The following is a 21,054-nucleotide window of genomic DNA, read 5'->3' as shown; positions in this document are numbered from 1 at the left end:
TCATTTCCAGTTTGTATCAAGCAAATGGGTGTGCATGTTCATGCTGGCATGGGCAATGTGACGTTAGGTTGAAGAACTCAAGGCTCTGAAGTGTAAATCGGTAATCAGGTGCTACCTTCAAGATTCCAAATAAGGCGGGTTCTACAGGAAAAAGAAAACAAGGCGGTTTCTCACCAACAGACTGGTTCTGATAACAAAGAAAAAGATAAAAGGAAAAGCCGGCATGACCCTTTAAGTAAGATCTTAATGCCATTAAAGATAATCTTAAAGAATTAATAGGAGAGGCAAGATAGTTCACTAACTATAAATCAGCTGGATGGGTGAGTTCAATTCTTCTCTACACCCATTGACATTGCCAAATGGGCAAAAGATCAAATAACCAGGCTGCATCCACAAGGATACAAGCCCCACAATCCTTTGTGACCCAAGTCACTAGACTCTCAAGTATTATTCAAGAAAGCATTAACAAATTCTTTTGCTTGCCTAACTGCCTATAACAAGTTGATAACTGATTCTTTTAGCATCTAAAACACAAGAACTGATCAAATCTTTGCACCAAACGAGCTGATTTGTTTTATTTGCCTCTTAAAAGAACCCCTGACCTCCTGGGAGCCCGAACTTGCACTCAACATTACACGATTACCATAACAACGCCCAAGAGGTCAAATGGCAAATTACAATCCTCTTCCTCCATTTCATCAGTTACCATAGAGTATAGACAAGGAATCAAGCTAAACTTGCTTGCAACTTCTCTAGCTGACTGCTATATAATGCTGTAATATGTCCTCCACTTTCTTAAACTGAAGATCAGAGTTTTCTGGGACAATCTGTTTCATTCCATAGAGATTTCATTTCTTAGACCTTCAAATAAATGTAAAGTATAAACAATTAAATAACAAAATATAATAGTTTCACAACAATACTTGTGTCCATTAGAAAAATCACTAACATTAGCCTTGAAGTACTAAAAACCACATTGGTTGTCAAATCACGAAAACCTCAAATGCTGTGACTAAATTCTACCATGAACATATGAGCATACAATGAACTTTAGCACACTGTCCAGCATTAACATATCACCATTCTTAAGAAAACATTAATTGAACTTCTAAAACATTATTCCAAGCGAACAATCTAGTTAGACATTTTCTTGCCACTAGAAAGGGAAAAAAGGAATGCTACTCCTTATGACATGGGGGAGTTTGGTGCAAGGTTAGTTTCACATCCAGTAATTTTTATTTCAACATCTAATTCAAGGTTTAGAGGTAATACACAAAAATGTTTCAATATTTACCTGTTCCCTTTCTTTTGATATCTGGAGCAGCACTCCTCCCCACCCTCCTCATGACCTCTATTTAAAAAAACAGATACTATTTTCTCAGAAGGCAAGAGTGAAAACAAAAAAGTATGCATGTGTTCTTTCTTTTACATGTATCACAACCAAAAGATGTCACCATTTTAGATTAAAATTAAAGAGAGACAAATTACCTGCACAAACTGATATTGTACTTTTAATACCACGTGCTAATCAGGCATTTGAATTTCATATGTTCAGCATTATCAACAGCTGAAAGGCATAATTCTTCAATCATATAAAGGCTCCTTGATCAGGAGGTTCATTTTCTCCTGAAGAAATTTGAGTACATCTTCTCTCCCTTCTTTTATAAGCAATTGTCTTAACCTCCCAAATGTCAGACCTGAGGGCTGAATCCCCTTTTCTAGCATCTCCTCCAGTAAGATACAAGCCTTAGCAGCATTGCCCTTCTCACATAACCCATGTATGAGAACTGAAAATGTGTGCATGGTTGGGATAAACTGCTTCAACCTCATGTACTTCCACACTTTAAATGCCATGTCTAACTCATCTCTATCACAGAACATCTTTATCATTATTGTGTACGTGTCAGCATCTGGTTCACATTCTTTGATCATCCTGCGGAACACCTTAAAAGCTTCATCAGTCTCTCCACGACCTATCAAGCTGTTGAGAATGATGTTGCAGGTCCTTGCATTTGGTGCCACACCCTTGGAATCCATCTCATTTAAGACCCTATACACATTCTTTAATTTGTTTACTTTACAAAAAGCACCAATCAGAGCATTATACACAACCACATCTGCCTTAATTCCATTTCTTTCCATCTCTAGGAATGCATCAACAGCATCTTCTTTTCTGTTTTCTATCCCATAAGTATGGACCAAGACACTATAAATAAAAGAGGTTGGCCTGCAGCCATTAGAATCCATTTCCCTAACAATCTCAATAGCTTCATCTACCCTCCCTGACTTGCAGAGAATGTCAACCATTATACCATAGGTCACAATATCAGGGTCACAACCCATGTCAACCATTTCTCTGAAGATCTCCCTAGCCTTTGGCAAATTTGGAGCCCTACCCCATCCTTCAAGCAAAATACTATAAGTTTTTGAGTCTGGCACAAATCGATCTTTCATTTTATCAAAAATCTCTTGAGCTTTTCTCACATTCTTGGACTTACACAGGGTACTTAGTAAGCCATTAAACGCTGCTAAATTTGGTGGTACATCATACTTCTCCATGATATTAAATGTATAAACCGCCTCCTCCACCTTCTGAACCCTTGCATACCTTCTCATTATAATACAAAATGTCTCAACATTCAACATGCTTTTATTCCTCATTTTATTCACCAGATCCCACATGATCTGATACTGCCTAATCTTAGCCAAAGATTCAATCATGGTATGATAAGCCCTAATACTATGCATATAATTCCGCTGCTTCTCTGCCCACTCAAAAAATCTATAAGCCAGCATACCGGCATTCTCAAACCGCTTAAGAACATCCTCCACTACTTCAGGTGGAACCCTTAGCCCACTTTGATCAAGAGCCGTATTGAGCACCACTGGAGAAGAAGACATCATGATTTTACATATTTTTTTGCTTGTATCTAAAACATCCCTTGTTGGTTCACTTGAATAAGATCTTCTTACCAATACAATCCATCCCAACAATAATTTGTTATGGCATTTGAAAACTTTGATCATTCTTCCTTTTTGAACTTCAGTTAAGAATCAGAATTCACCTAAATTACAAGAAACAAAATAAAGGCATTAAAACTTATGATAACATCAATGCACATAAAGATTTCAATAAGCCAAAATTCATAAATTTTAATCCAATTTTTAAATACCCAGATTGGAATTTCGACTTATCTCTTAAGGGTTAGAGAGAATTAGCGTAAAAAGCCACTGATAGTTACTACCTTTCTGTAAAGCTAATGCTACCTATGTAGTTGGCAATGAATAAAAAAAAATTATTTAGCATACAGAGGAAAAAACGATTGATGAAATCAAATTTTATTATACAGAAAGATATGAGAATTCTTCAAAATGAAGAAAGAAAGCAGAAATTATTACCGGTTACGCTGTCCTAATTGCCGTCGCCGTCGGGGAGGAGGGGAGAGAGAGAGATTCACTGATTCTCAATTTTAGAAAAAAGAAAAAAATAAAAACGGCGCCGTATCTCTTGCAATAAAACTTCGAAACACTTGCAGGTGAAATTAAATACATAGAACTGCAATCAAGCCCAATTCCAAGCCAGAAATTAGATATGTATTAATCAATTACAATATATAAAGTACATGAAATACAAAAAAAAAAATCAATTAAATTTAGTAAAAATATAAATAAAAAAGAAAAATTAATAAATTAAATAATTATAAATGAACAAATAGTCCTGATTTAACCTGTTTAAGGAGTATAGATATTCAATTTTTATGTGTAAAATAATAAGTCGTAAATAAATTAACATATAATTATTCTCAAAAGTTAATAGGACAGCTCTACTATTAATATGGTTAGTAATTTTGACAAATATATTTTAATATATTTTAGAATTATTCTAAAATTGCTGTAAAAAATTAAAATATTGTTTTTTAATGTAGAAGTACTGAAAAATGTAAAAAAAATATATAAGAAATAAAAAGAACTCAAGTACTTTATTAAACAAAATTATAAATTTTAGAAATAAATAAAAAATATTTTTATTAATTAAAATAATAAATTAATTAAAGTGAATCAAATAAAATAAGAATAAAAAATATATTAATTCTCTTTTATAATATTATGAATTATTAAAAGATATAGTGAGAATTTAAAGAACATTAAATATTTATTATTATATATCAACACTTTTTGAATAAGTTTTGATTTGTAACTTTTTCTAAAAACTCAAATGAACTTCTGCATAAATTAAAATTTAAAAAACCAAACACCTTATTTTGACATTTGCAATAAAAAAAATGCATTCACAAATTGGACCAAACACCATTAAATCTAGTTTGGAAATCACATAGGTAATTGTAATTTGACAAAATATTTAAAAAAATTTTAAATTATTTAAAAAAATTTATATAAGTTTTTACTTTTTTATTGCATTCAATTAAGGCCATATATATTTTTTGGATAAATAGGTACTTTGACTAAATTAGTCAAAAAGCAACTTGTTATTTTATGTTCATATCATATTGATATAGCACTGATATAAAAAATGAAAAATACCACATGATTATATAATCATGCTACGTCAACATATTATGTTACCATTAATTCTGACGTGTCAATATGTCATGTTAATATCAAATAACATAAAATGATAAGTGACATTTTGATTAACAACAATTAGTCAATCAATTGTTATAAAAATTTATTTAATTCAAAATAAAAATATAAGAGTTTGATTGAACGTAATAAAATAATATAATTTTTTTAAAATAATTCAAAATTTTTTTCAAATATTGTGTTCATGATTTTAAATGCTAAATTTATCTGTTATAGTTTAATTAAATTCGTCATTCAAACTTTATGATATAACAAAAGTAGTTCATATTTAAAATATCAAATAAATTAAATCATATTCAATTTAAAAATGTAAATTATTACAATCAAACATCAATTCAATATAATTAGATTTTTATTTTGTCAAATGTGTAAATTGAATCGGACGTCAATTAACTCTATTATGGCTTTTTGGATCGGAGATAGGGACTATCCATTAATAAAAGAAAAAAAAACATGTTATTTAAGGATAATGGAATAGTGTGAACAATGGAGTAATAGTTGAATAGGCCATTTCTTTTTACATGAATTATGTTCCCCTTTTCCAATTGATTATCAACACGTGTAACTTGTGCATTTTCAACTAACTACTTACTAGAGCTGTCAATGTGAGCTGGTTCGGCCTAACTTAGCCCAAGTTCTTGTGGGTTAAGAAAATATAAATTGAGTAGGATCAATCCATTTTTTATAGATTATATGAGATATCAAAATCTCAACCCAACCAACCCCTTGCTAGCTCATATGCCGAGTTGAGCCAACTTTTTTTTTTAAAAAAAAATTATTTTTATAATCCCACATAATAAATTTTTTATTAATAAAATTATTCAATGATTTAATTCATAAATTGAATAATAAAAATAAATTACATCAAATATAAATAAACAAATAAATTACATAAATAAAGTATAAATCTTTAATACAAACTATCATCTCATAAACATAAGTATATAATCAAATAATAAAAACTTTAAAACTCATTTATATCTTATTCAATCCTCATCTTCAAGCAAAATATTTAAATCTTGTTTAGACAGAAATGATGTCTCAAGATATGAATTATTATCAATTTATCATCTAATATTCATTGTCATAAAAGAAAAAGAAATAATAAATTTTAATCTAAATTAAAATTATTAATTAGATAAGTAAAAATTAAAGACATTAAAATATATAAAATAAATAATATCATATGTAACTAAATTATTAATTTATATAGTTAAATATATAAAATTATTAATTTTTTTGACTCAGAAAGCTGGCCCACTCCAGTCCACTGATTTGATGAACTGACTTATTTAAGCTCGATTCTAATATGGATCTAAATTTTCAAACCTAACCCATCTTATATTCAATAAAAAATGAACCAACCCAATGGATCAAGTTCATTTTGACAGGTCTACTACTCACTATGGTCAATACAAGAAAGGTATTTCATAAAACATATCGTCAAACTATTGGACCAAAAACACGTGTAATTAATTGTTAATTACTCTAGAAGACCCATGGTTAGTTGAAATCAACACAATATTACGCTTAAAAGACATTCTCATTCTCGTCTTTATCTGATAATTTGAACATTTAATTTAATAATTTATACATATAAATTTATTTAAAAAAAATAAATTTCAATTTTTATTTTTTTCATATAAAAATAAAACTTGCAGTCTAAATACCAAAAAAAAAAAAAAGGTCTGGTAAATAGTAGAGTTCCTCATCACAAACATAACAAATACAAATCATTCCCCCGATTTGTTCCCCGTTACGTGACACGCTTATATTTTGATCCCACGTGTATGATGTTTTTATTTTTTAACGTCAGCTGTTAGGTCATTTATACTGCTTTAGGTAAAACTTCAATCTTAGTTAACATCAACATTTTATAGCCTCCTTTTTTCCACACTTCTCTCATCAAATCTTTCATCAAAGTCAAGGAACACTTTTACATGAAGTGTTTTTTTTTTTTTAATTTTTCTGTTCATGTATTTTCTGATTATGGTAATAAAAAGTTAAAGAAAAATGGAAAATCATGAAGAAGAAGAAGAAGAAAAAGAGGCGAAATTATTTTAGAACAAGCTGTTTTGACAGTCAAATTTTGACAGACATTAGAGAAAGAGAAGACACAAGCATTCTTATTCATTTAAAAATGCTGACTCTGACAAGACTAACTAAAGCATATTAACCAATCAATTAATTTATAAGATTACGCAAGAACTGGAAACAGGGTGTATGTTTCACAAGTTCTTACTTTTTCTTGCAGTATGTTTGTGTGCCAACTATGTTGGAACTATAAGGTTCTGTTTGTGACAGAATTTTTTGTTGTATACTTGAGTCTAAGAATGGATTGTTGATACAGAATTTTTATACGTTGGATTAAACATAACTGATACTCTGGTTGATCACTCCTCAACCAGAGTAATATGATTCTAAGATTATTCAATAAATTTCATAAATTTTCAAAAAAAAAAAACAAGATCAAAGCATTCTTATTCATCTGAGGACTTTATAGGCATCATAGGAAGAGTAAACATTGGTGTTCTTATTCATATGAAGATTCTGACTCTGGCAAGCATGATTGGGAAAAAAAAGAGTACCCAAAAGTCTTATACCTCATATATGGATGCTGATTGCTACAGGAGTTTGAGAATTGCGATGGCTGGTTATTGGTACAGGAGTATGAGAATGTTGACGGGCATAATAGGAAGAGCAAAGACGAGCATTATGTCAAATAAGATTGAGGTTAACATCTAACCGCCCTGGGAACAACAACCACTAACCTCACCAACAATGATGTTAATAAACAAAAACTATGGGACACGTGGCATCAAATTATAAAAGGGACACAAAATGCGGGCAGACGATTTTCGTTCCAAACAAAACAATCTTTGAAAGTTTGAATTGAATAATTCTAGGTAATGACTTGTCTGATTAAACATGTATGACCAAGATACATAGAAAAGAATGAAGGCTTACAAGATTGGTTAATTAACTTGACTATATGTTGTGCAACTCAGTATACTTTTCATGTTGTATCCTGATTTCTAATCACACGATTTTGGGATCAATGACTAGTAGGGTGCCTAGATGTATAAGAGAGAGGAAAAGATAAGAAAAAAAAAAAAGGCTTACCACGAATCCAAGAACTATATCTGGTGGCTGGCTGGTGCGGAAGCTTTTCCAAACTAGCCACAAGGACAGAAATAATCTATACTAGGGACATGTTTGAGCTAGTTCTTGATGTAGTACTTGTTGATGCACCACTCCCTAAGGATGATTTAAAGGACTCATGACTGAGTGGCAATGGCCTGTCTGGTAACTTGGGAATGTCAATATCACCCTCTAACATCTTCAGAGCTTCAGCGATTTTTGGCCTGAAAGCCACCATGACATGAGCACAAAGAATCCCCACCCGAACAAACCTCTCCATCACCCCTTTGGGCCCTTGCTCTCTTATCGATTCATCGAAAATTTCTTGCACATTGCCTGATTTTGCAAGCTTCCAAGCCCAATCCGTGATCAAAAGATAGGATGAATTTGATGTATCAAGTACTTTCCTCCCACTCATAATTTCAAGAATCACAATCCCAAAGCTGTAAACATCACTTTTCTCTGTTAATTGTCCATAGAGAGCGTATTCTGGTGCCAAATAACCATGTGTGCCAGCAACCCTGGTGGTGAGATGAGACTGCCCTTCCAAACTCTGCTTGGCTAATCCGAAATCGGCAACTTTTGCTTTCATTTCTGAGTCTAGAAGTATGTTAGTGGCCTTAATGTCTCGATGATAGATGGCTGGTTTAATTCCATAGTGCAAGTAAGCCAGACCTCTAGCCACATCAAGAATTATATTCTTGCGTTGAGGCCAACTCAATTGCTGCCCACTAAAATCATTGAACAAATGATCACCAAGATTGCCATTAGACATGAAATCATAAACAAGATATCTTCTTCTACCTTTTACCATGTCGCTTGTGACACAACAACCACGAAGAGAAAGAAGATTTCTGTGCCTTATTTTGCTTATGATCTCAACTTCATTGGAAAACTCTTCATCGCCTTTTGAGTCCAAATCAAGAATCTGTTTCACTGCAACCAAAGTACCATCTGCAAGAGTTCCTTTGTACACAACTCCATATGTACCTCCGCCTATCAAATTCCTTTGAGAAAATCCGTTAGTGGCTCGTTCGAGCTCTGATAAACTAAACCATTTGGCACCTGAGTTTGGTAACACGTTTGCCCTGAAAGTGTTAACAAATCTTCTATGTGGGGCATTTCTCTTGTTCTTCTTATCCCATTTCCTGTACAAGATGATTAGTGTAAAAGCAAGCAAAACACCAAAGAAAGCGCCCAGGAAACCAAAAACCAATTTGAGCCAGGTTTCGCTGCTTGATTTTTTCTTCGACTTCTCTGTTGCTGAACTATCCAAGGGTAAGCCTAGTATGCAATCAACTGCGCCAGGATCCTTTGGACCGAACTCATTGATCACACCGATAGCATACACGACCATGAAGTCAAAACATTTTTTGCCATTTGGATCAAGACTCAATAATGTGGTAAGCACAGTGTTTCCAGCTTCAATACACGACCTGCACTTGAACCCAGTCACATCACCTCTGCAAGCAGTGTCTAATACAGTCACCGGACCAACCTTTTCAATCCAATCTTGGATTGTTATAATTCCTGCACAACTCGAAGCGTTGCTAACAAACTGGGTGGAGTTGCGTATGCAAGAAGTGACTAAAGATGGCTGTATTGACAAGGCAGCAAGCTTGTTCTGAAAATCAGACACGCAAGAAGCTGCAGCCACGGCGTTCGGTAACTGAAACAAGGATGTCTCCTTAAGGTGCTGAGCAATTCCTATGCCAAAGAGACTGATGAGCGCTTGGCAGCACTGCGTTCCATCAGGGTCGAGGCATGTGGATTTATCCCATGGGAAGGTTTCTACGTAACTGAGATCGATTGGGCATGAAGAAATGTTTGAATCGATGCAAAAACCGGTGGAGAAAAAGAGGAAGAGAAGGGAGGAGAAGAAAAGGGAGTTTCCCATGTCGAATTCCTATGTGATAATCTTATCTAAAACAATGGCGTTGGGACATATTGGACCTGTTCTTGCAAAGCTTGGTTATTAAGCAGTGAAGTATCAATTTTGGCCGCCGCTGGTCAAAGTGCACGTTTTTTGCTGTTTTCCCAGTTTAAGAGTTTGATACGTTGTTTGGTAGTCAAATTACTCAAATAGGGTTAGGTGTTCTTCACACAGATGGGTCAATCTTGTTTCATGAAACTCATGACTGTTGAGACTCTGGCCCTATCCCTTGACTCAACGGTTTTTGTGTTACGGGTCATGTGCCCTTTTAAAGTAGAGATAATGCTGGTCTCCCTTGGAAAGCTGCTGGGATGGGCTATTGCCTGTTAGCCTGTTAGCGTGTGAGACCCAAAAAAAAGAAATCATAATTTTAAAAGTTACAGAGATTCTGCTGGAACGCAGTAAAGTCTGATTCTTAGGCTGCCCAACTTGTCATTCTTAAGAAAGATTAATTATATTTTGACAAAATTACCATAAGTTAGGTCTTTTCATGCTTCCACCACCCAAAGACCAATAAATAAATAAAAAGAACACACCCCTGTCAATATGCCCAATTAAATACCTTTTCTTCCCATTTTCATAGATTCACTGCGTCTAATTTCGGCCAAAGCCGACAGTAATGGCAAGATCCAGGCAGGCTCGCAGCTTAGCTCCATTATGAGTACAATCGGTACTTGTCTCCACCATGTTTCCTATACTAATTACTTTGTTTTGTGTTTCAATCCAATGGGATTTTATTCTATTCTTTGAGTCAGGAAGGTACTATATACATAATGAACGTACAAAAGGTATCCATTAAAAAAAATCAAATAATATTGTCAGAAAAGAAAAAGTAGACTAAAACTCAATTAACAATAAAATTATTATTTTATATACTGTCAATAGAGATCAAATAATCCCAAGAAAAAGTACAGCTTAATCCCTAATACTCATGCCAACTACTATATACTAGTTGTCTTCAAGTCTGTTAAATTTGAATCTTTGCTATCACTAATGCTGCAACTTATTAATTGTTTCCGACATTGACTTGTATGTATATATACATTTAAATAGAGTAATGAATTTGCTAAGCTCTTAGCCCACGAGATCTCCATTGCAAAAGCTGCTGGCACGGGCTGTCACACCAGAAACAAAGAATCTTACTCTTTTTCCTTTTCTTCGTTGAAAAATACAGATATAATATTTTTAAAAAAATTTAAATTATTTAAAAATTATAAAAATTATTTTTATTATGTTTAATTTTATATTTTTATTCTAAATTAAATAAATTTATATAATTAATAATTAATTAATTATCATTAATTAAAAAGTAACTTATTATTTTATACGTTATGATGCTGACGTAATATATTAACTTATTATATTATATAAAAATATAATATATTGATATGGTATAATGACATAATTACATGATGATTTTTTTTTTATGTTAACGTTATATGGATATAAAATGATAAATGATATTTTAACTAATGATAATTAATGACATAAAAACTTATTTGATCAAAAATAAAATATATAAACTTAATTGAATATATAAAAAACAAATATTTATTTAAAATTTATACATAATTTAAGAAATTTTAAAATATTATATCAAAAATAAAATTATAATTCAAGTTGAGAGATTGTGCTTGAACTAAAACTCCTAATTTAGGTTGCCACCATTTTTTTTCCCCTGAAGAGAGACAGAAATGATAATTTAACAGTAACAAAATGAAAAGTTTCAGAAATTTAGCAGCAACAATAGTGTGCAAGGCATGATTTAAATGCAACGTGTCCAAAGAATCACCGCCGACAATCATGCAAGGTCCAGGCAAGCTCTCAATTCGCTTTCTCCATTATTAATTTATGACTTGTGGACCATCATTTTCCCTTTTTTTAATTTTTAAAATATTTCTACAAATTTTGTTCCCTTTTGTTTTCATTTAATGTGATTCTATTGAATTATTTTCAATAGACAGAACAACCTTACAGGTCAAAACTTAAATTTAATCTCATATGTTTTTAAACTCTAAAAATAAAATTTAAGTAAGTTTATAAATAATGGACCATATTTTCAATCCAAAAAATATATCTGATAAGTGATTGAATATCTATATTTATATTTTTAAAACTCACTTCATCTTTTACTGATGTGGGATCTGTGAAAAAATATATATTTATATTCTCAAGACTCACCTCATCTCTTACTTATGTGTGACTTGTGACATTCTTTTTTACTCAATTTTGCAACGCTTTCGTTATACTAACTCTTTGCCCTTATGTGACATTCTATAATACCTTTGTTACACTGATTCTTTACCCATCTGTGACATTCCACGACAACTCTCTCATTGTGTTGGCTCTTTACCCATTTTGTGACGGATAATTGTTTGGCTCTTTACCCATTTGTGACATTCTACAACGCCCTTGTTGCACTGGGTAAACATTACATCCTTGTTGCATTGGGTAGACATTTTAAAACGCTCTCGTTACACTGGATGCTCTTTATCCATACAAAAAATCATAAGTTTATGTTCTCAATTAAAAAAATATGTTTGATAAATAGTAAAAGAGTTATATTTATATTTTCAAAACCCACTTTATCTCTGTGAGATTTGTGACACTACCTCTACTCACTACAGAGCCAATACAATAGGAGAGGTTTAAACAAATATGGAAGTTATACAACCACTCTCTCAAGTTTATTTTCTATTCATGATCTAACTTAACCCTACCAAACATATTAATATGGACCAAAACTTTGGCATTAAGTGAGGAAAGACAAGTACTAAGTTTAAGGCAATCAATTTAAGCATTTCTTTTAGAGGAAATTAAGCAGTTTTTAATATATGAACAACATTAAAGCAAGTGATTTATTATTTTGTAACTTTATAAAAATAACACAAAATAATTATTTTCGATATTTGATTTATTTACACTTTATTATGTCATGTCTGCTTAGACACAATTCAACAAATATAGGACAAATAGAAATTTTAAAACTGATTCCAACAGCAATGTTTGATTAATTCTGATGTTGAAATTAAATATTTAGTTTCATTCTTAATTTTATTCAGAAAGTAAAAATTGAAATTATTCCACTTGAACCTTTATTTTTTTATTAATTTTTTGGTTGTCACAATTAAATTAAATTTAAGTAAATAAATTATGAAAAATGAGAAACCAAACTGATTTAAATAGCTAAAATCCACTTGAGTTACTGTTATTAGGATTAAATATTCAAAAAAATCTTAATATCAGGGTTCTTATTATTATTAGTATTTGATTAAGTTTTACTAGTATTCTTTTTTTTTTTTGCTAAATTTGGAAAAAGGAGAAGAGACATAAAAATAGGGGTAGCAATTACTAAATAATAAAGAAAAGGGCCGATGTGATGGCCCACCACTCACCCCTTGAGTGTGGGCTCCACAATTTACCGTCCCACCGACTCCAAAACCATCCCTCACAAGTCACAACGCGCCCCGGAACAGAGAGAGAAGAATCAGAGAGAAAAGACTTCTTCTCTTTCTGGTCTTCTTCTCCCACGAAATTTTCTCTTCCATTTCTCCAATTCCCCCTTCGGCAAATTTTCCTCCCCCAGCTTTCCTTCATCAGCCAATTCCCGCCATTTTTTCCTTCACCATTGCCATATTTTCATTCTACCCCTTCTCATTTCTATCTCTCCCAGCTCAAAATTTTTCACTCCAACGAAAAAATATAAATAAATCTCATTATATAAGCACCCAATTCGAATTCACATCTCTTGTTAATATTGATTTTATCATTTTAGATAACTTTTCATCTTAGATCTATAGGAATTCATTTTTAGAGACCACCCACATATTTGATTTACTTAAGAAACCGATCCACTTTGTTTTCCTTTTGATATATAGAGAGTGAAAAATATGGACCAATTCGGCGTTTTAACAGAGCGTTACGGTTTAAAACCGCAAGGAAAATCAGCTCCAATGTCGCAAGCCAAACGACCCACCGCCACCTCCATCGCATCCACCAACCAAAATTTCGGGTTCGATACAGGTTTGAACGGAAGCTCCATGCCATTTTCTTCAAAATCTTCATGGAATTCGAATCCCAGTAACGGCTCTTTGCTTGATGATCACGACGTTTTTTCCAACCAAAAACCCCAAAATTTTTTTGGCTTGGGCGACGATTATGGTTACGCGTTTGGTGCATTCGAAAACACCACAAAGAAGCAATCGAATACGAGTAATAATAGTAGTAATGGATCTTCATTTGATTTGGATTCAATGTTGTTTAATTCGGGTCCAAAGTCTTCATCTACGAATTTGTACGTTGTCGATGATTTGTTTGGAGGAATGCCTGGCTCAGAAAATTCAAGTAATGATGACATTATCGGGTCTTTTGCCTCGTCCACGAAGCAAAAGGGTTCGGCAGGTGACTTGTTGGGTGATTTTAGTGGTGTAGCGGCGAAATTGAAGAGTTCTAGTAGGAAAAATTCGTGGGATTGGGGAAAAACTGAAGCTGGTTTTGATGATTTGATACCCGGCTTCGGTGGAAGCAGTCCTCCGGCTAATAGGTATTAATATTTATTGAAAATGGATATAATTTACTGCCTGATAGTGTTGTCTTTATTAAATTTGATTGTTAAAGTTTTAGCTGAATTGTTTGTTGTTTGACTCCGTCTATAATTTGTCAGTTGGAGGAATGGAGATAATAATAATGACATTTAAAGGAGTTAAAAAAATCGTGCGCTGATAGAATGTGGGATAACAGTTCTTTCCTAATTTGAGGGTTTCTTTCTCTGATGTGAATTTTTTCGTTTTGGGGATTAGTTTGGATGAAGGAGCTCTAAAGTCTTTAAGAATGTGTGATGTCACAAAGCATGGACAATTTATGGTTGTCTATAGATGTTCTTTTTGATGTAGATAAATATTTGTTGACATAAAACTCTGATGTACAGAACTATTTCTTTCATTCTGCTATATACGTTTAGTAATAATATTTTGTTCTGAACCTAACTTGGATGCATGAAAGGTTACACTGCTCTATCCATAAAGCATCAAGTGAAAGATTTGAGCACTGCCTTTGTTGTGACATTTTCTTGTGAAGTATTATTACTCTCATATCTGAAAAATTTATAGTTTAAGGAAGAATCGAGAGCTGGTTAAGTTAATAGACTGGACAACTGGAAAAATCATCTGAGAATTAACAATGCAAATCAACCATTGTTTTTGGGGGTTGGAACCTGTCTTTATCAATTGTACTGGTTATAATTACTGCTTGACAATGTTTAAATTTCCAAAAATTGTAACTGAATCCAGCTTACATGCTGCTTTGATGGGCTGTTGGGGATGAGGCTTACTTTATTGATATGAGCGGGGGAAAGGGCTTAATATTATAATTATGGAATCGCATGATGATCAAAAGGATTTACTTGTTTGGTGAAGTTAAAAATACTCTCATCATTATGACTTTTGTATTTTTGGCTTCCAAAACACAAAACTGCTGCCACTCGTGTCTTGCAATCTTTTACTTGTCATACATTCATAGGAACTATTGCAATGGTAAGTTGGTGAGTTAGTGGTCCAAGTGAGGAAGGAAAGGATATTGTCATATTGAAGCTATTATCTTCTGACTGTTTTCTTTAGCATTTGTTTTCAACAATAACTTGGAATTTATTGCACATTAAATTTACATATTTGCATTTGGATGTTGTGACATAGTAACTTCTATATGATTAGTTGTTAGTATGTAAAATGTGGAATCTTTATTTGAAATTTCATTCTTTTCAATGCAGGACGAACATTAAGACAACCAAATCAACCTTCAAATCAACAGAAGACCCTTTCGTAGTATTAGAGTCAGCTTCAAGCTCGGCATATAATTCCTCAGAAACCCCCACAGATCCACTAGAAGAATTCAGCATGCTCAATGAATCTGGAGGGTCAAAACTTCGTGGTTCCTCAAATGCTTCCCGATCATTGAGGCCTCCTCCAAAACCAGCACAAGTTTTGAAGGCAGATAAAGGTTCTTCTGCGTCCATTAGCAAAAATAAAGGTCAATGTGCATTTTTCTTTGCCATTCCATCATTACGTTAGTAACATCGAGATGATTCATGATGCAGTCAAGAGTTCGGGTGCATCTCCTATAGACGAACTTGAGGACTTTGCCATGGGCAGGGTGTTTAATAAGGCTAGCAGATCTAAAGAAGCTGAAGATGTTGCAAGAAAGAATCAAGAGAAGAGAGCAGATGATCTGGAATCCTTTTTTGGTGTGAGTTCCAGATCAAATAGTGCACCAAAGTCAAGGGCAACAACTTTGGTGAGCGTTATAGATGTAAAAAGTACTATCACATTTCCAACCACTGCTATTGGTATTGATTCCTTCTGTTATGCTTATTAGGATCCCATGTTTGATGCACATACGCACCAGAGACAGCAAAAGACATCTCCAGGGGCATCATCCACTGCAAAGAAGTCTTCTCCTGCTACTATGATGAATGGAGTAGATGACCTTTCTTCAATTTTTGGAGGTATATTATTACTGAAATATTGAAATGGACTGTGTCCAGCTCTGTAAATTATCTTTGCACTGTATCTCGTTGATGTTAATCTTTTTCACAATTTCTGTTTGCAAAAGCTGCCCCAATGTTTGGAGAATTTGAGGAAGTTGATGGCGAAAGTGAAGAAAGACGAAGAGCCAGATTGGGACGTCACCAAAGGACCCAGGATCGAGTGGTGTGTATATATTCTTTCCTTCAATTTAGCTTATTTTTATTTTTTCATGGATAGGCTTAAATTAAACTAGTAAAGGTATAAGAAGATATGTGCTGATGAGAAGAGTACATATGGGAGTCAACATTGATATGTAATTTTTTTTTCAAACTCACATATCCACACACGAGTGAAGACTGAACAAACTAAGGGCACAAAAGGGGTGCCAACTGGGTACAAGGCTAATTTTCCATGAAAAAAGATCAAAGAAATGCCAAGCATCTTGCTCTTCCATGGACTGATGACTAAAGCAGTTTTAGTAATCATAAAATGAGATAAAAGTTGTGTCCAGTGTATGAGGATTTCCTGGACATTTGTTGCTACGTTAATGTTATACTGTTTGGCCATTGTTGAGCTTGATACTCTTCTATATTGGACCACCATTGTCCTCAAACTACTGCCTAACTGAATAAGTGACCCTTTTGGGCCTGTGGTGAGACTTACCTGTGTCATCTTGATTCAGATATGCTGCATGTGCCAGCAAAAATTGTCAGGCAAACTCTTCTGTTGGCACCTCTATTTTTCTATCTTTCTCATTTTTTTTTTAAAATTTAGATTATATATTTTTTTGTTTGAAGACATAGTTCAACGGCTCTGGATTGTTTTCATGCTAGGCAAGAGCAGTTGCAGATATGAACCAGCGTGACCGTCAAACACAGCATGAGCAAGAAGAGAGACGTGTAAGTAGTTCAATTTTGTAGATTAGCAGTTGGGGGTTTTAATTCTTCATGCTTGTGTGCACTTTACTTGCTTTGGGGCTATCTTTCCTATACATTGTGAATTCTTGATTTTGATGGCTTAGTAGTTTGCCTTAATCTTAATTTTCATAGAGGATTGCTGAAGCTATGGATTTTGAGATAAAACGCTGGGCTGCAGGGAAGGAAGGAAATGTGCGTGCACTTTTATCATCATTGCAACAGGTGTGTTCCTCATCATTTTCCTATTCTCTGCATTTACCTCCTAATAAGAAATTATCAGTTTAATAATTTGAAATCATTATTAAATGTATAAAATTTGTGACTTCTTGGTTTTCATAACTAACCTTTTACTGTGACAAACAGGTACTTTGGCCTGAATGTGGTTGGGAGCCAATTTCACTGACTGATTTAATAACTTCTGGCTCTGTTAAAAAAGTTTATAGAAAGGCCACATTGTGTGTCCATCCTGATAAGGTTCAGCAGAAAGGTGCCACTCTTGAACAGAAATATATTGCTGAGAAGGTGTTTGATATTCTCAAGGTACCGTATGAATTTCACTACCATTAATCATTTATTTTAGCATGAGCCATACCCTCCATGTTCAAATCATGTTGGTCCTTTTTGAAGGATTGCGGAGACCAAAGTTCAAAACTCTGATATTTGTGTGGTGTGTCTAGGAATGTAATTCCTACCCAGTACTTAACCATAGTGATGGGTCTTTGAGTAAACTTATTCCTTTGGGATGGATTTTTCATTTTGAAAATCAGGGATCAGTTAGGGATGGTACTTGGTAGTAGATGGTAGTCCTTGACATGGAAGTGGGGCAGGGGAGTTATAAAATTCTCTGCCCTGGGTATGGCCTTTTCTTTTTCCTGTTTTAATATGTTTATTATATACCCGCATAGGTGTCAAGTCCAAGAGGTTCTGTGCCCTGAGTATGGCCTTCTTTTTTCCTGCTTTAATAGGTTTATTATATACCCGCAAATGTGTAAACTCCAAGTTTCTTAGACATTCCTATTTTTCTTTACGTCTGCCTAAGGTTTTGTGCTGCTTCTGTTCTTCCGTTTTTTAGCTTTTCTATCTCAACCATTCATCGTTTTTTGCTTCATATAGTTAAAAACAAATGACTATTGAGTATTTTTGTGTAGAACAAGTAGCGGAAAGAGATAGTGAACAGAAATTTAGAGGGAAAATAAGAAATAGACAGAAGCAAAATAGGGAAGAAAAAGAGGAAATCAGGGGAGAAACAGAAGAACAATGGGAGAAAACTAGAAGAATCAATAGAGGGAGGAAATCTCAATAACCAATATCTCAAAATCTCAGTATTTAATAATCCAAAACCTAATTAAAACTAATATAACATGGGCATTTACAACTAAATGCAAAATCCTAACAACACATAAAATGCCAAATATAACCTTGAATAAATTAATCCTAATAAAATAAAAGGCCTAAAAGGTTCTTTATTAATTTTGCATTTAATAAAATTATAAAGCTTTCAGAGCACGTATGGTTCGCATAATGGAATAATTATTTCATGGGAATAATAAATTTTATTATAAGATGAAAATACTTTTTATTATAATATATGATTTTTAATTTAAATATTAATTTTTTTAAATTATTTAAAATATTAATAAAGTTTAATTAAAACTTTAATATGATTATTTAATTTAATTTTTTCTTTATTTTCATTTTTTAAATATTAAAATATTAAAAATTTTACTTTATTTAAAATATTAATAATTTATAATTAACACTTTAGTGTGATTTTTAATTTGAAATATCAATTTTTATAATTATAATTATAATTATAATTTTAATATAATTTTTAATTTTTTATCTCTATTTTCTTTTTTTTCTTTCCTTTCTTGCCAGTGGACTATCAGAAATGTGGCTAGCACAATGGAATGCCATATCAGGCCGCTAGAGTGCTAGATCGGTGCTTCTCGTGGCCATATTTGGCCACTGGAGCTGTCGGTTAGCCATTGCGGCTAGAGGATGGCGGTGGTGGAGGAAATTTAGAGAGAAGAGAGAGGCAGATGAGGTAGAGAGAGAAAGAAAAAGAGAAAATGAAAGGTTTCTATATATAGGATAGTAATTTCACAAACTAGTCAAGGGCATTTTTTAGCCTGTTCCAGCCTGTGCAGAATAGCTATTGTCGAGGGGAAGGTTGGTAATAGCTATTTCAACTTCTCTTGGAATCATCATTCTCTGAACCAAACAAAAGAATAAAGGAGGAAAAAAGAATAGCCATTCCCTCCAACCAAACACGCTGTGATTGTTTTCTATCTTTTCTGGTATTAGCCAAATGTGTGGTGCCAGATATCCTTTTCGTTTTTGCTTTTTAACATTGTGCTTGGAAAATACTTCTTCTTTCTATCCTTTTCTTTGTTTGGTAGGAGGGGGATAGGAAGAGGGAAGGAAAATTGATGGATTTGCACTTTTTCCTCCTTCCAAATCCACTCCTCCTGAAAGTGGGAGAACCATTTTACTTATAATTTTACCTCTAATCTCTTTCTTTAGTTCTATTTTCCATCCTTAACACAAACATGAGGAAGAAAAAAGAACTATCTTTCCTCTCCTAAGTCTTCTTTTCTTTTTCTCTTCTCTCAGTTTTTCTTCCTTCCTACCAAATAGAGTGGAAAAGTTTATGGTTTGTTTTCCTTTCCTCCCCTTGGAATAAGCTTATAATTTTATTTGTTTTCATCCAAGACTCTGAAATGAACTATTTATTGGGCAATGTATGCTTGCCATTTGATTTGTGTCCTTTAGAAATTTTGTGATTTTGGATTTTTTGCGTTCATGAGGGAGGGTATCAAACGTTGTTAAACTGGACTTCTTTTATCTCACTTCATTTTTCTTTCTTTGTCTTGTTTATTGTTGGTCACCTTTATAGTTTGCCGAGTTTATAATTATTTTCATGCAAACTATAGTTATCCTTCATTTATGTGGTTCTATATACAACTATTGTTGATTGACAATAGCTCTTGTGTTTTTCATATTTCATTTTGTTTGCATTGAAATAGGAAGCTTCGAACAAGTTCAACAAGGAAGAACTTTCTTAAAACCAGGAAGGAAACTCATTTGAAGAATGAAGCCATTTTATTTGGCACTCGTACAGATTTGTTTCACAACAAAAGATGCAAGAATGTGTTGTGGTTTTAGGAAGATGACACCGTCCAAACAGCACATTGCTGGTGAGCAAAATTCTATAATTGAAAGCTATGAGGCGCTTAGTAAGGAGTAAATTTTCTCATGTATGACTGTAAATTAATGTATCTTCAGGAAGTGAGTAGATTTCACGATGTTTATCGAATCTGCACCATGGCATATATATTTCAATTCTTTAAGCTATAGATTTTTCTTCTCTTGTTCATGTTTGTTGGGCTTGAGTGGTTTTAATTCCACTTTCAGTAGTTTCATTGATTGTTTTTCTGTATGCAAGCACACAAGCTGCCTTTCCTGTAATTTCAGATTAATTGTATCAGTAATTATTTTTTCTGTGAGCCTTCAATTTGTTGAATAAAGTTAATGCTGCCCCATTTTAATGCCACCTTAGTATTATCGTTGTGGAATATAAATTGAATGGTGATGCTCGCCAATTATAACAGAGGTCCAAGGCATAGTGTTGTCATTTGACCATACTCATTTGCTAATATTTCTTGCATCAAATCAGCTTGATAGGACTAATTAAATTGAACTAGGTTGAGGCTGTTGGAGGTCAGTTGCACAAGTAAATGAAACTGAACGAAAAAGTTAATGAATATTATTTTCTGGTAAACCAAGCAAGAGTTCAATATTAAGATAAAGGGCTGCAGCTATGCGGCGGCAATCAAGATGGTAGCTCCCTATCATCAGCTTCTGCAATTTCCTTTATATGTTTAAGCCATTTATGTTGAGCCGAGAACGAAAGTGGGATACAAGCAATCTATGGCAA

At 33.3% G+C, this 21,054-nt stretch overlaps 3 protein-coding genes across 5 annotated transcripts; 1 reads left to right on the top strand and 2 right to left on the bottom strand.

The window, feature by feature from the left end:
- LOC18592404 (pentatricopeptide repeat-containing protein At1g77360, mitochondrial) lies at positions 265-3,488 on the bottom strand. Of its 3 annotated transcripts, none has more exons than XM_007019113.2 (4): positions 3,400-3,488; positions 1,489-3,065; positions 1,295-1,351; positions 265-827 (listed from the first exon to the last, which is right to left on the bottom strand). In XM_007019113.2, the coding sequence occupies exon 2, from the start codon at positions 3,025-3,027 to the stop codon at positions 1,585-1,587; it is 1,443 nt and encodes a 480-aa protein (XP_007019175.2). In that variant the 5' UTR covers positions 3,028-3,065; positions 3,400-3,488; the 3' UTR covers positions 265-827; positions 1,295-1,351; positions 1,489-1,584. The 3 variants fall into 3 exon arrangements, with proteins under 3 accessions (XP_007019175.2, XP_017981259.1, XP_007019177.2); XM_018125770.1 differs by lacking the exon at positions 3,400-3,488 and having other exon boundaries at positions 1,489-2,885; positions 2,974-3,060; XM_007019115.2 differs by lacking the exon at positions 1,295-1,351.
- Positions 7,118-9,766, bottom strand: LOC18592403 (probable receptor-like protein kinase At1g11050). Its single transcript, XM_007019110.2, has one exon. The coding sequence runs from the start codon at positions 9,638-9,640 to the stop codon at positions 7,802-7,804; it is 1,839 nt and encodes a 612-aa protein (XP_007019172.2). The 5' UTR covers positions 9,641-9,766; the 3' UTR covers positions 7,118-7,801.
- LOC18592402 (auxilin-related protein 1) lies at positions 13,142-20,670 on the top strand. Its single transcript, XM_018126182.1, has 9 exons — positions 13,142-14,219; positions 15,441-15,670; positions 15,768-15,964; positions 16,046-16,175; positions 16,283-16,380; positions 17,031-17,096; positions 17,247-17,336; positions 17,478-17,654; positions 20,144-20,670. The coding sequence occupies exons 1-9, from the start codon at positions 13,567-13,569 to the stop codon at positions 20,180-20,182; spliced, it is 1,680 nt and encodes a 559-aa protein (XP_017981671.1). The 5' UTR covers positions 13,142-13,566; the 3' UTR covers positions 20,183-20,670.

The sequence above is a fragment of the Theobroma cacao genome, chromosome 8, assembly GCF_000208745.1.
Source record: "Theobroma cacao cultivar B97-61/B2 chromosome 8, Criollo_cocoa_genome_V2, whole genome shotgun sequence".
NCBI lineage: Eukaryota > Viridiplantae > Streptophyta > Magnoliopsida > Malvales > Malvaceae > Theobroma > Theobroma cacao.
The sequence above is the reverse complement of the archived record's forward strand: the minus strand, read 5'-3'. Positions and strand labels throughout refer to the sequence as shown.

What these genes read in the sequence shown, in the direction of transcription:
- LOC18592403 (XM_007019110.2), bottom strand. Translation starts at nt 9,640, where the DNA reads ATGGGAAACTCCCTTTTCTTCTCCTCCCTTCTCTTCCTCTTTTTCTCC.
- LOC18592404 (XM_007019113.2), bottom strand. Translation starts at nt 3,027, where the DNA reads ATGATCAAAGTTTTCAAATGCCATAACAAATTATTGTTGGGATGGATT.
- LOC18592402 (XM_018126182.1), top strand. Translation starts at nt 13,567, where the DNA reads ATGGACCAATTCGGCGTTTTAACAGAGCGTTACGGTTTAAAACCGCAA. An exon ending in AGTCAAGGGCAACAACTTTG is followed by an intron (nt 15,965 to 16,045) that starts GTGAGCGTTATA and finishes TATGCTTATTAG; the next exon opens with GATCCCATGTTTGATGCACA. An exon ending in CCTTTCTTCAATTTTTGGAG is followed by an intron (nt 16,176 to 16,282) that starts GTATATTATTAC and finishes TGTTTGCAAAAG; the next exon opens with CTGCCCCAATGTTTGGAGAA.